We start from the raw sequence: 15,499 nt of genomic DNA, 5'->3' as shown, positions 1-15,499 counted from the left end.
CCTACTCTGTGCCAAGCATGTGGGCAATGCTGTAAGGCTCTCATGGATTTCCAGTGACCCAGACAAAGGTCTCTCTTCCCTGGCAGGTATCACATCGGTCGACCTAGATGAACCCAAGGGTGGCCCTGGGTCTCGTTCTGCCTTGTTACCTTTGCACTTCTTTCTGTGATCATAGGTGACTAAGTAGTGGCATTCTACCTTGTTACCTTTGCACTTCTTCCCCTGATCATAGGTGACTAAGTCGTGGTCATGAAAGGTGGGCGTTTTGGAAGTGGTCACCTCTGGAGTCTAGACGTTCCTGGCTTGCTCAGGAAGCACTGTCTGACAGGAGGAGGAGTTTTCTGCAACTGCTCCATTCTCAGAAGAGATGGTCACCGACAGGAAGACAGGCTGATTTCATGCCCTGCTTTTCCATGGCGGGGTGTGGCCCCGAAGGGAGTTGGCAAGGCAATGTAGGACTGAAGTAAAGCTAAAATGGCCCTTCAGCGGGCTCATTAAAATTTCCATGTTTTGATGCTTTAAGTGTGAGCCCCCTGGGAAACCATAGCAGGTATTGTGGCTCACTGTAGCATGTGCTTGTGAGTCTTTTGAATTTTAAGCATTTCAAGAATTTCTTTTGTGTAGAGAAATATAAATATCTAGGGGTGGCTAGGTGGCACAGTGAATAGAGCCCTGGAATCAGGAGGACCTGAGTTCAAATCCTCCCTCAGACACTTATCACAAAAACTAGCCGTGTGACCTTGGGCAAGTCACCTAACCCCAATTGCCCTACCTTTCCCCCTCCAAAAAAAAAAGACTATAAATAAAAATAAATATCTATCTTATACTTGACCTACTTTATATATTGAGACCCCTTCTGATGCCCTTTGATGAGATCCTAGACATGGGACAAAACTAAGGCTGCTTTTTCCAGGGCTTTGTGGTGGGAATAGGGAGGCATAAAAAGCTAGAGACAATGAGAAGAGCCTGATCTCACTTTTCAGGTTCTGTCAGGACTTAACTCATTATTTGTGAGTCAAGACCTTGGACCCTTTGGGGGGAGAAGGTGCCTATCTGCCTCTGGGTTAAGCAGTTCTGTTGTTGCATATATAAAGCATACTGTAAACCTTATAGCCAACATCCATGCCAGCTATAAGCATCTTTTAGTTCTCCTTGTCTGTGGCAGCTCACACCCAATTAGTCACCAAATTCTGTGGATTCTTCCTCTGCAATATGTGATTCAACAAATGGAATGTCAGATGCCCACTGTGATATCATGTTCATCCTTCATTCTTGAAGAAGACCAATGACATCAGGAGAGTGATATCTTGACTTGCAAGTGAATTGTATTTAAGTGAGGCAGAGCTGTGAAGTCATCAACCTCACTCTCTCCTCCAGTCATTGGAGTCAGGGGCCAGGCATAGGTCAGGACAACCAGAGATGGAGTAGAAGATAGAGAACTGGCCTCAGAGTCAGCAAGCCCTGGGTGCAAGTCCTATGTCTAACTACTGACCTGTATGACCCTGGGGAAATAATTTTATTTCTTGGGGTGCCTGACAACTCTCTTTTGTCTTTGTTTTATTTTGGGGAGGCAGTTGGGATTAAGTGACTTGCCCAAGATCAGACAGTAGTGTTCAAGGTGGAATTTGAACTCAGGTCCTTCTGACTCTAGGGCCAGCCCCACCTGGCAACTCTCTAATACAAATTGAAGAACAGTTGAAGATATGTCTAGGTAAAAGGAGTTTCCTCCTATGCAGTTCCCTATACTGAAGAAATCATAGGTCCAGAGACAAAAACCAAAAAAGTAAATGACACTGTACTAGGCCTTGGATAAGATAATGAAGAATAAGACAAAGTCCCAACCCCTAAGGAGTTAGTAATATAGCTGGAAAGAGAGGCCAGGCACAAAAATAACTGTAATACAAATTATAAATACATAGGAGAGATTAGCAAACAAGTCTGTAGAAGATGTGGAGTGGAGTTCTTTAGTAGAGCTCTGTTGAGATAAGAGCCAGGATGTGATCTTTTTTTCTACTTTATAAGATTAGGCAATGCTGTGTGTGTGAGTGTGTGTGTATGTGTGTGTGTGAGTGTGAGTGTGTGTGTAGGGGTGTCACTAGAACATAAAGTCTTGGTAGGAGAGAAAAAAGAAAGGCAGAAGCAAAATCCAGTGAGAGGGAGAAAGTATAGAGATAGGGAGAGAAGAGAAAAATAGGAGCAGAAGGAGAAAGGAGCCATGTGAGACAGAGACAAGAAAGAGATGCCTGTGGTGCGGTGTAGTCAAGTACCACTGAAATACTGCTTTGGGACACACAGGTTCTGAGAGTTAAGGGCTCTATACAAAAAACCAAAAAACAAAACAACCCTTCCCCTCCCCTCCAACCCTATGAATTTAAGGGAAGTTTGTCATTAGCATCCTTTTATTTTCTGATTCCATTTTTCTATACTGACCTCCTCCTGAATGTTATTCTATATTCTGTTTTCATGGGGTCTTTCTTAGTCTTGGTTTTGGAAAACTGTTTGATAAACTATCAGGTTTTCTTTTTTTATTATTAACTAGAAAATTATCAACAAAAATGAATATTTCCATATACAAAGATGGACAGAAAATAAAGATTATACACGAAACCATTCCATATAGTTTCTTTTTAATAGAATAGGGATTGAAAATATGATTTCAGTTATATAGAAATTTGGATGAGGAAACTCCCCCTATTGACGTCGGTCAGTACCTTATCTGCAACTGATACTTTTTTAAAGAGTTGCCCAGAGAATGAATAAGAAGTTAAGTTTCATGCCCAGAGTCATACTTGGAGTATGTTTTAGAAGCAGATCTTACTGACTCCAAAGTCAACTCTCTCAACTTTTCCACACTCTTTCTCTTTGACACAGTTTTATCAACATTGTTTTGTTTGTCTGCATCCCTTTGAACTTTCCTTTAGTCTCTTCTAGAAATTTATATTTTGAATGTTTCATTAACACTCTTTGCTTTCCTTTCTTCCTCCTGTCCATTTTTTAAAATATTTCTATAATTGTACTCCATAATCTTCTAACTGCTATTCCCAAACTGATAAAGCACCCTCTTAGTTTCCAGTTCTTTGCTGCTTTAAAAGAACTGCTATAAATATTTTTGTAAATAGGGGTCCTTTACCTTCTTTTTTGATTGCTGTGGGACACAGATCCAATAGTGATATTGCTGCATTAAAGTATACACACAGGGGCAGCCAGGTAGCACAGCGAGTAAGAGCACCGGCTCCAGTGTCGGGATGACATGTGGATCGAATCTGGGTTCAGACACTTATTACCCACCCAGAAACACCTGGCTGTGTAACCTTGAGCAAGTTACTTAACCCCAATTGCTTAGGGGTGGCCAGACAGCTCAATGAGTAAGAGCACCGGCTCCAGTGTTGGGATGACCTGGGGATCAAATCCAGGCTCAGATACTTAGCACAACACCCAGAAATAACTGGCTGTGTAACCTTGAGCAAGTTACTTAACCCCGATTGCTAAAAAAAAAAAAAAAAGTATACACACAGTTTAATGACTTTGAGTATACTTCTAAATTGCTTTCTACAAAGGCTGGACAAATTCATAGCTCCATCACCTGAAAGCATGTTATTGTCAGGCTTTTTCATTTTGAAAAAGGGCTCTTGAAATTCTTGAAAAGACTTTGGTATAAAAAAGAATGAATTATTAAGGGTGAAGTTCTAGGCAAAGACTTTTTTTGTTTTGTTTTGTTTTCCCTGAAGACTTCTTGAAAGGTCAGTGGAGTAACTCTTTTTGTGTGTGTGTGAAGGAAGAATGGGTTGAGATGAACCTTTATCTTCCTATCTCTCCCTATTGACCTCTAATCCTTCCATCCCTCAATATTATCTCAGACCACTTGTTCTGGTATTGAGGTCTCCTCCTTTTCTAACCGTGAATCATGGGTAAATAAAATCAACTCCACACTATCCTCTACTCTTGAGTTCTTTATTCCCTTTTCTGATCCCAAACCTCTTCTTCTTTCCTCAAAACCCACGTGCCACTGCCTCCTCAAACCTTCTGTTGAGGACTTGACTCATATTTCCATTTGCTGGCAGCTCAATCCCTCTCACAGCATTTCCCTATCTCACTCTCCTCCTTCACTTCAGTATCTAACGATCAAGTGGCTGTCCTGCTTACTAAGGCCAACTTTTCTACATAAATCCTTGATCACCCCCTCATGTCTTCTTTAGAATATTAGCCTCACTATTTATCATTTCTACACTCTCTAATTTTCAATCTTTTTCTATCTATTAGTTCCTTTCCTTGTGTAATGTCAAGCACAGAAGTAGTTCACACCTTGTTTCAGCTATTGAATTAACATCTTGTTTCAGTTCAAGTTTCTTTTGAGCCTTGTATCAAGTCTGTTAAGAAACAGAATGTATGAACCCCACAACTTGTGAACCCTAGAACTCATGAACTCCTGCAACAGGAAGGGGAGGAGCTAAAGATCATATATAAGGAGAATTTCCAGGCTAGAGACAGAAGAACTGAGAAGAGAACTTCTGTGGTAGCAGAGTCAAGAAGGAGAAAACTTGTGATATCCCAGCACTCTATGTTTGTCTGTTCTGTCTGTGTTGATGTTTGTTTGTGATACTTTGTACAGAAGGCCTGGGGCCTTACTGGAAGCCCTGAAAGAGGATTTTCTGGTTGTATTTTATAGAAGTTCTGGAGGAGGGTTTTGGAGATCCTTGGGACTTTACTGATGATTTGTGCTGACCTCTTGGACCTTGTTTGTGGGTCTATGTTGATTTCTATGTTGATGATTTGTGTTGAGTTCTCAGACCTTGCTGGTGGGTCTGAGTTGATTTCATAGGCAGTTAGTGAATTGATGATGGTGCCCGCAATGTTCATGAATATTATTGTGGCTCTGTCAAGCTTTGTCTTCCCAGAAACAGGAACTGTGAAGGACTTGAAGCGGACTGGATTCTATGAACTTCACTATGGAATGGGAACTGGACAAGGAGCTGGACAAGGAACTGGAAGCTTCCTGCCTTTGAATCCAGGTGACAGTTGGAGCTGGAACCATGGAAGAGGAACCATGGAAGCTGAGAGCCAGCCTCTAGAAGACCTTACTTGGATACTGTGTACTGACTGAGAAGATTATGATTTACTGTGACCTAGGGGTGGAGAACTTTGACTTTTGTACTTTGTGATTGAATTAAGGATTTTGTGATTGACTAAATGAATGTACTTTGTTTAAAATGATGTGACCACTTTGGTGAAAACTATGGGGCCATTTTAGTGATAAGTTGTTGAGTTGTGACATGGTGAATGCTGTATTTTGTTTTTCTGTGATAAGTTGTAACATTCTGAATGCTGTACCTTGATTTTCTGTAAATGTTTTGCTCTGATTTGTTATTGAATAAAGAGTTCTCTGTGCTATGTAATCAGAACCTCGAAAGCTGTTCAGAGCAGCAGTCCTCTGAAAAGCTGCTCCTGCCTGGCTTTTACACCTTGCTATTCAGTTATTTTTCAGTCATGTCTGACTCTTTATGACCCCATTTGGGGTTTTCTTGGCAAAGAGACTGGAGTGGTTTGCCATTTCCTTCTACTCATGTCAAAGATGGGGAAACTGAGGCAAATAGAGTTAAATGACTTGCCCAGAGTCACACAGCTAGTAAATATCTGAGGCCAGATTTGAACTCAGGAAGATGAGTCTTCCTGACTCCAGGCCTGGCACTCTATCTACTGTGCCACCTACCTGCCCTCTGTTTTTCCCTACTGCTTACAAATAAGACCAAGTCTGCCTTATCCTTAAAAACTCTTACTAGATGTTACCATTCCCACCAGCTATCATTTCATATCTCTCTTCCCCTCTTCAGTTAAACTGAAAAACATCATGTACAATGGGTGCCTCCACTTTCTTTTGAAACCTCTTCTAACCTGTCTTCTGATCTCATCATTCAAAAAGCTCTTTCCAAAGTTGCTAATGATCTCTAAACTGGCAAATCTAATGATTTTTTTCTCAATCCTAATTCTTCTTGAAAATTGTTTCCTCCTGAATACTTGCTCTGCTCTGTGTTTTCATGACTTTTCCTTTTCTTGGTTCTTCTGCCACCTGCCCAACAATATTCCTCAGCTAATTTTGCTGGATTTTTATCAATGCCATTCTCACTGTCTAGTGTGTAATTCCCATCCTCTCCCCATCCTCCCCCCTGCTCTGACTTGAGCCCTCTTCTCTTTTCTCTCTGGATGCCCTCATTTGGGGATCTCATCAGCTTCCATGGGTTCAATGATCATCTTTATGCATATGATTTCCAGAGCTATTTATCCCACCTCTAGTCTCTCCTCTGAGCTTAACCACGTCACCAACTGTCTACTTGACATTTCAAACCAGATGTCTTGTAGGTATCTCACATTTGGTATGCCCCAAATATAACTCATTATTTTTGCCCCCTACTTCCCTTCCCTTCCTGACTTGCCTATTGCTGAGCGGATCGTCATCTTTCTAGTCACCCACCTTTGAAACCTGGGAGTCAGACTCTATTCCTCTCTTTTTCACTCTACATATAGAGGAAGTTACGAAATCTTGTACTTTATTTATTTTCAAGATCTCTTGGATTTTTCCTCTTCTCTCTACTCACATAGTTCAGGCTCTCTCACCTCTCACCTATACCACAATAGTCTTTTTACTGAACTCTTAGCTTCAAGTTACTCCCTATTCTAATCTGTCCTTTACACATTGCTTAAGTGATTTTTAAAAAGCATAAGTCTGACCATGTTACCCTTCCCCCATGCTTCTAACGTGTCCTTCCCTCCTTCCCAAACTTTAGTGGCTCCCTGTTAGCTCCAGGATCAAATACGACATCCTGTGTCTGACATATAAGGCTCTTTACAACATACTCTTTCCTACCTTTCCAGTCTTTTCACAGTTTACTCCTCCCATGCTGTCTACTTTCCTACTTGTTACCTGAACAGGACACTCCATTTGCCATAGCTTTATACTGATAATCTGCTGTGTCTGGAATGCAATCCCTTCTCACATCTGCCTCTTGCCATCCCTGACTTCCTTTATTTTTTAAAAATTGAATTATTTATTTTTTGTTTTCAACATTCACTTCTATAAGTTTTAAATTTTCTCCCCCTTCCTCCCCATGACAGCTTGCAATCTGATATGGGCTCTACACATACATTTCTGTTAAACACATTTTCACATTAGCCACATTGCATAGAAGAATTATAATGAATGGGAAAAACCACGAGAAAGAGAAAAACAAAATAAAACAAAAAATAAAATAGTCTGCTTTGTTCTGCATTCCAACTCCATAGTTGTTTCTCTGGATGAGGCTGGCATTTCCCATCATGTGTCTTTTGGAATTGTTTTAGGTCCTTGCATTGCTGAGAAAAGGGCTAAGTCTATCAAAATCAGTCCTTGTAAAGGTGGCTAAGTGCCCAACTGCCCTCCAAAAAGAAAAAAAAATTAAAAAGAAAATCAGTCTTTGTACACTGTCCTGGCTTCCTTTAAGCCTCTGCTCAAGGCCTTCCTCAGTTTCCCCAACTATTAATGCCTTCTCCTCTAAGTCTACCTTCTATCCACTCTTTATTTATTCTGTACATACTGATTTACATGTAATTTCCACATTAGGATGTAAGCTCATTGAGGGCAGGAGCTGTTTTTTCTTTTTCTTTTCTTTTTGTTTTTTTGGAGGGGGGAAGGCAGGGCAATTGGGGTTAAGTGACTTGCCAAAGATCACAAGGCTAGTAAGTTTTAAGTGTCTGAGCCGGGATTTGAACTCAGGTCCTCCTGAGTCCAGGGCTGGTGCCATATTCACTGCGTCACCTAACTGCCCCTTTTATTTTTCTTAATATCCCCAGTGATTAACACAGTGCCTGGTATGTAGTAAGAACTTAATACCTGTTTTTTGATTTTTGATTGATTGATTTAATTGTCCTTGAAACCATAACTGTAGGTCACTGTTTTCTTTACCTATAAGCTGATCATTTCCCAAGGTTAGCCATGTTTGGTTTTTAATCATTAAAGGAAGTAATAGGAGATCTGGATGTCTCTTTTAGGCTCACCAATAAATCCTTTGACTCAGATGATCTGTTTCTGCCTTCAATTTATTAGTCCATTACCATCTTATACCCTAGGGAACTGCTACTGAGAGAAGATACCAGATAGAGTAACTTCAGATGATTAAGATGAAGAATGATTCATACCTCTCACTACAGAGGTGGTGGAATACAGGTATAGAATTAAAGCATATATTTTCAGGAATGGCTAATGTACTGATTTATTTTGCTTGATTGAGATTGTTATAAAGGAGGATCCTATTTTGTGAGTGTGTATAGGTATGGCAGAGACACTGGGAAGTGTTAGTGTTATACTAGGTGGCACAGTAGATAGAATGCCAGGACTAGAATAAAGAAGGCTCATCTTCCTGAGTTCAAATCTGGCCTCAGAACCTTCCTAGCAATGTGACCCTGGGCAAATTACTTCACCCTATTTGCTTCAGTTTCCACACTGTAAAATAAAGGGGAGATGGAGAAGGAAATGGCAAATCACTTTGGTATTTTTGCCAAGAAAACCCTAAATGGGTCACAAAGACTCGAATGTGACTAGAAACAACTGAAAGTGATACAAAAAAGAAGAGAGCATCAATAAAACACTTTAATTGGAAAAAAAAGAGAGGTTACTCCTCTCCCTACCTTTTTTATGTGTTACTATAATTTATCTTATCTTTTTTTCTTTAAAATTTATTGACAGTTAGTGTCTGAGGTCAGATTTGAACTCAGAAAGATGAGACTTCCTGACTCCAGGCCTGGCATTCTATGTGTGCCACCTACCTGCCTTTTGTTTACAACATTGAGTTCCACAAGTTTTTTAGTTCCAAATTTTCTTCCCCTCCTCCCCCTGCCCCATACCTTTTTTTTTAAAAGTAGTTGTTTTCAGGTATTTTACCTAGAGAATGACGAAGTCTCGCTTTTTAGCAATATAAACATCAGAAACTTCATTTAAATTTATTACGAGCAATAAACTGATAAAAAATAAAAAGATCAATGGGGTTTATGGAAATTAAACTCAGTGTGTAGCACTTTGTAGAACAACTGGGGAAATATCACAGAGGATCCTTTTCAGGGAAGTAATGAAATGCCAATTTGATGTTTAAAAAAATAAAAACAACTTTAATTTTATATTGCCTTGTGGATACATTGCACATAAGTCTGCTGGAAATGACATGGTGTACAAGATAGGAGAATAAATGAATGAATTTCCTATTCATCTGGAATATTTAGTGAGAGAAATACTAGGACCTGCTGATCGATGAAAGCTGTTTGCTGTTAGTTATTTATGATACAGAAAGTCAGTCTGAAATACTGGATGATTTAAAGAATGGGATGAAAAGGGTTGAGTCAGATTTTTGTATATTTGTGCTTATCGTCTTGAAGAAACTTTGTATGTAGTAGGTCAGCACTATAATGTTTTGAGAAGCCCTAGCTAGAGAATTTCATGGCTGTTACTAATAGTCCCCTTCTCTGATGGGTGCTAGGCTGCCCTGATATTTTTTTAGAGAAACAAACGCCTTCTTCCCCAAAGACTTTCTAACCAGTGTTACTAGTAGAATGACCAAACAAAACAGAAACTTGTAGATGGCAAGGGGGCCTTAACCATTTGAAAACAAATCCATTCCTGGAAACCTATGGGCTTATTACTCTGTCGAATGTTGCTGTGGTTTTCAGAGGCACAACCCCAACAGCCTCACTAGGTGGAAGGTTTGGGGTAGAAGAGATCTGCTAACAATTCTATCTGGGCCAGACAAGTGAGAAAATCTCTGCGATTTCTTCACATAAACTCATCTGTTCCCATTTTAAGAAACATGAAACAGTCATCCATAGAAGCCAAACCCTTCATCTCCCTAGTCTAGGTTTTCAAAGTACTTGGTGTCATTCTGGTATTTTCGATTCTCATCTACAGTGTGGAAAACAAATAGCCTTTCAGGCAAATCTCATCACATGACGCAGCCCCAGTTATCAGTTCAAAAGGCTTGTAATCAACTCATCTAGTCTTGCTCTGTTTCATCTTGCCTCTCTTGACTTGACAAGTCTCCCTCTTAACTCACTCTACACACATATGTCTATGTGTATAAAAAGCTTCAGGCTGGGGCTGGTCCCTCCCTCTCTTAAAAAGGCAAACCTGTCTACAATGTTATGTTAAAATAATTCTAACATTGGCATGACTCAGATGTTGTATGACCCATGCTCTCATTTTATCTTGGTTAAGGCAAGTGTGAACTCTTAGTCTGAAAAAAAGGGAAAGATTTTGCTAAGGGCAAAAACCCTTAGAGGTAAAATAAATCTACTATGGAGAAAATCCTAGAAGATTTACAATTATTTTGGCAAGTGTATTTTTCCTCCTATGCATGCCTCACTTCTTCATTGTTTAAGAAAATCTAAGGGATCATTGATTTGAGCAATGATAACAGCCAGAATCCAAAGTATTTGCAACAGAGGGATAAAATAAAAATGTTGGTGGTAGTCAAGGCAAAATTGTGAAATGTTTCTGTGAAAATATTTTCTTTATTGCTGGTTGATTAGAACACAGTCATATGTCTCTACAAGGCAGGCAATAATATCATGTTAGGTCTTTTAAAGGACATAGGATTACTTTTAATCACAACGTCAATGCAATTTGTAGAGACAGTTCTGTTTTTCTTCACACTTCGAGGATTTAAATGAAAATCTTTTTTTCTCAGACAAAAGGGAAAAGAAAACCTGCAGGATATCAAGTAACAAGCCACACAGTGATCGGTTCTCTGTTTTGACTCAAGATATTTTCTGCTTTTGTTTTTTTTTCCCCTAAAAACAAACAACCCCAAAACATGTTTGATATTTTCCTGGTTCCAGGACAATCCAATTCAGAACCATTTTCAGATCCTACCAAACTGACTGGGTGCTCTTCTGATTTTACTTTTTTTTTTTAAGTTTAGCAGGCTCAATAAAACTGCCTGAAATTAATCTTCACAAATGGAGAGAACTTGCAAATATGCTTATTAGGTGAGAATTTGCAAAGTCTCTAGCATTAGCTTTGTCTGAAAACCGTATAGACCTTGGTTTGGTGCCCCAAAGAAGGCATGCTGACCATGCCTCCAGAAAGGCTGCCAACCTAAGACTTTTCACATGTTTCTTAGCAGCCTATCAAGCTGCTCCTATTCTCTGCCAATCAAATGCTGCTGTGAGGGGTAGAAGTGGGCCTGGAACCAGAGCATGCCATTGCCAGAATTCTCTGACTTTACTTAGGGCCACAACGTGAGCAAAGTGATGAAGGTTGGAAGGGACCAGGAAGGGGGCTAACCAAGGAATCAGGCTCTTAAGTTGCTTCCTGTTCTCATTTCTCCCCAGTCTTTTTCTGAAGAACATAGAGCACTTTTTTTTCTGGTGGGAGTTCAGGTAGCAAAATACGCATCAGTTTTCAGAAGCTAACTTTTTTGTTGCTTTTGGGGGCAAATGATTTTTGAACATAAAGTCAAGCAGGCAATAGGAAAGCGATTACTTCAAAACCTGCCCTTCATAAAATATCAAAATATTCTCAGATAATCTGCACTGTTGGAATTCTTTCTATAGCAGGGTTTCTTAACCTAGGGTCCCTGGACCCCAAAGGCCCAGGAATAGGTTCAATAAACTTAGATGTGGAAAAAAAAATTACATCTTTATTTTTCACCCACCTCTAACTGAAATTTAGTATTTCCTTCAATTATTCAAAGACATTATTCTGAGAAAGGATTCACTGGCTTCCCCAGACTACCAGTGTCACAAAAAAAAATTTAAGAACTCCTGATCCATAGATAATTAAACTGAAGCTCAGTTCTAAGATCCCTGACCAGAGCTGCTGCTGCAGACAATCAGTCCCTATACATGGAGTGCTTTTGGGCATCAGAATTCAGGCTGGGTCTTTGATCTCATGCTTGGCCTGGCTGAACACCTGAAACATGCCTTGGAGGCCCTACACTTTTCCTGTTTCCTTTGCCTCTGCCCTCACACTCTCTGTACTCAGTCCTGTGTCACCTTTTCCTTTTTCTCTGTGTAGCATGGGGCAGTGGCATTTTCTTAGCAACATGATTTCTAGAATTTACTTTTTTAATATCTTCCTTGGAAATACCACAGTTCTAAACTATTCACAAGTAAGAATTCCCCCCTTTTGGATGTGGTTTGTCCTTCGCCCCCTCTTATTATCTACCCAGCTCTATTCCTTTACTCTAGTCCAACATATTATTTCCCCACTCCCATGCCCATGCATTTCCCATTCGAGTCATAGCTCCTTTTAAATTAAAAAACTCACCTTAAAGCCCAACACCTCCTCCGAGAAGCCTTCCCTGATTAAGCAGGATGAGGAAACCTCGGAAGCGTGACTGACAACACTCCCAGTAAAACAAACACACACACATACAAAACCCCAAACAAACATAAAAACTCACAAAAAAAGAGAAAAGGACATATTCTCTGCTTTTGGATTGTATGCTCCCTAAAGATAAGGATAATGTTTGTAATAATAACTCATCAGTCAGATAATGTGGCATAATGCAACATTTAAAAAAAACCCCCAAAGAAACAAACCCTCTGGGGATGTACCCTATCATGTCTCCTCCTGGGCTTTTTCCCTCTTAAGGCTTCCCTTTCTTTCTTTTCCCCTTTTTCCTTACCTTGCTTTCTCAGATTCCTGCAAGGGGAAGCTAAAGAGACTGATCATTCATTAATATGGGAAGGACATCTCTAAGTCAATACTAAAGCCTATCCTGGGTAGCATACCATGTCCTCCCCCCTGTCCCTCTCACTCCCCACTGAGATTTGCCATGTATATCGACTTAGTTATTTTGCTCATTAGGAAGAATAACTAGGTGTTCTGCTCTCTGGGAAACAGGTATTTCCAGGGCAAATATGTGTGTTATGTATGAGTAAATGCCCAAAGAATTTAGTGGAAGGCCCTGTTGAAAGAACCAAAGGCAAAGTTCCCTGAAAAGACTCACATAACCATTGCCCGGTATGGAATGGAGCCCACAGAGATTAAGTGACTTGCTGAAGGTCATCTGGCATGAGTCAGTCACAGTAGAAAACGGAAACCACACTCCTGTTTTGCTGCCTGGTTCAGGAGGATACAACTTGTAGGAAAGTAAGAGACCCAGAGGTAGCTATTAACTCTGAACTAGCAGAGGCACAAGATGGAAAGGCAAATGTTGGCACTCGGGGGGGAAAGGACCATCAACTACCCAAAGTGCTACAGATGCCCCTCTTGCCACTGCTGGAAGAATACCAAAGCCCTTATTTGGATCCCCTGAGCAAAACATTGATTTTGTGGTTGCAAAAAAACGTACCTTCAACTGCAGAACTCAGTTTTATGATACCTTGAACAAAAACAAAAAATGGCAGTTATATAATGGTCCCAAATTACCCGTCCAGTCTTCTATAACACATGCTTCAGGTCTAGACTTACAACTATTAGTAATCAGAGAGTTTGTTTTAATCAGAATATTGACTTAGAAAATTCAATTTCTTTTAGTCCAGGTTAAGAGCGAATTAGTTTCCTCTTGTCACTTTTAACCTTCCAAATTAAAACACTGAGCAATAAAAAGGTATGAGAAAGAGATCTTAACTGTCTTTGGAGAAAGTAAGACACAAACCTTGGTGAGTAATATGTTAAAGCACTATCGACCTGGAAAACCCCACATAGCTGGAGACAACTCCCCAGCAATGATTCCTACTTTAAATGTGTTTAGAGACAAGGGAGTATTGATTGTAGGCTGGGTAAGGGAAAAGAGAAAGAAAGCAGGAGAGGGGTAGGACCTCCACAGCTTGTTTCAGGTGGTCAGCTGGTCCAGGTATAATTTCAAAGACTCACTTTGCCTTCTAACCATTTTAGAAGGTTTTTGTTGAAATCTGTCATGGGGTCAAATTTTGTATTGTGGTTTAGCAACTTATTTCTCTGAGGTTGTTGGGTCATGGACAGTATTTTCAGTTTGATGCTTTCAAAGCCCTTCTAGCTTTATCCTCAGGGTAGGAGTCCAGGATGGTTCTGGAGATTAATTTAGTCTAACAGTATAAAATTAGAATTGCAAGGTACCTCTGACATCATGTAGCTCAGTCCCCTTATTTTATAGATGAAGGGACTATCATTAGTGATAGAGGACCAGAATGCCCAACACTCTAGACTCCAGGGTCCTTCCCATCAAATACTCTAAATTATAAGGGCACTTGGGTTCTAGGATATACTTTGTTGGATTTAAGTATTGGATTGTCTTTTGATATTACACATCAAATTAAAATTTTGAGGTTACTTTTATATTACTATAACTTTCAAGTTACTTTAGAGTCTGTATAAAGCTGAAGGCAGAGTTTCTCTGGAAAATACTGGATTTGGGAAAACTGGACATGGTACAGGAGCTCAAGAAAAAAAAATCCTTTGAATTGGCCATTATTGAAGAAATCTTCAAAGATCCATGGGACAGCCAAAAGGACAGGGCCTGTACCCTCTTTGGGCTGTGGGGCAGGTTTTGGTTCTTTCAGACTGAAGATGCAGCAAATTCAAAGGGCTCCTTAATTTTAGCAGGTGAATTCAGCATTGGCATGTATCCACCTTGCTTTTTAAAGTTGATGATGCCAACTGGTCCTCCATTATAACTTTCAAAAGAATATGCCACTCTTTTACTCTCCATTACATTCCATTTAAAAAGAAAAAAATCAGTAATGGACATTCTTCTTTTTAGTGTGATATTGAGAAGAAAATCTTAGGAATGTAGAATCTCCTCTTATAAGTAGATCCATATTTAGGGATTTTGATTTAAGTGAATAATCCAATATTAGTAAGAGTTGTCATTTCCTGTTATTTCTTTATAGGAAAAAGATGTAGCCTTCCCCTTTCCTCCCCACTTATAGTTTTCTTAGGTCTTAGAAAGGCACTCAAATGTGCCTTTGGTGCAGGAACTGTGTGGGTAACATTAGCAGCAGACAGATCAACAGGGTTTGCAGCCCGAACAGATGCAGAAGTGACTTTGTTGGAACAAGGACTTCAGACAGCCCAGAAAGCAAGCAGGCAGCACCACAAACAGTACGTAGCAGGTTTTTTAGGCAGCAACACTGTTCCTGTAAATCATAGGAGAGTCTCCATGCACAGCGTGGAAGACTTGGCTGGCTAATCATTTTCTTTATTCTTGTGTTTCTTGTATAATTTTAGCCACACCACCACATGTGGCTACCACTATGACTGGGGCAAGTCTCTTAAATTTTCTGGGCCTCAGTTTCCTCATTTGCAAAATGGAGATGATAATACCTGTAGTATCTACTTCACAAGCCTGTTTTACAGATTGGATCAGATAAATGTAAAATCTAAGCAAATCTTAGACATATGGAAATGTTAACTATCATCATCATCATCATCATCAAAATATTGACTTCAAAAGAATAATTATTTCTGGTCCAAGTTCAGAGCTCATTAACGCCTTCTGGTCCTTTTTAACATTGTGAATTAAACTACTTGACATAAAAACACGACCACAACCTTGGT

The 15,499-nt window shown here is 39.8% G+C and overlaps 1 protein-coding gene across 8 annotated transcripts in view; it reads right to left on the bottom strand.

Moving 5' to 3' along the window:
- DLGAP1 (DLG associated protein 1) overlaps positions 1-15,499 on the bottom strand; it is a 1,177,715-nt gene that overhangs the window by 176,908 nt on the left and 985,308 nt on the right. For 5 of the 8 annotated variants that reach the window (XM_069099693.1, XM_069099695.1, XM_069099698.1 and 2 more), the window contains one exon: positions 13,314-13,343. The exons of the other annotated variants lie outside the window; for them this stretch is intronic. In XM_069099693.1, coding sequence (XP_068955794.1) covers positions 13,314-13,343 — 30 coding nt within the window. The remainder of the gene's footprint in view (positions 1-13,313; positions 13,344-15,499) is intronic. 8 annotated transcript variants of the gene reach the window in all.

Source organism: Petaurus breviceps, unplaced genomic scaffold, assembly GCF_028583685.1.
Source record: "Petaurus breviceps papuanus isolate PSGF00001 unplaced genomic scaffold, PetGlider_PUasm1.0 38, whole genome shotgun sequence".
NCBI classification, from domain to species: Eukaryota; Metazoa; Chordata; class Mammalia; order Diprotodontia; family Petauridae; genus Petaurus; species Petaurus breviceps.
The sequence above is the reverse complement of the archived record's forward strand: the minus strand, read 5'-3'. Positions and strand labels throughout refer to the sequence as shown.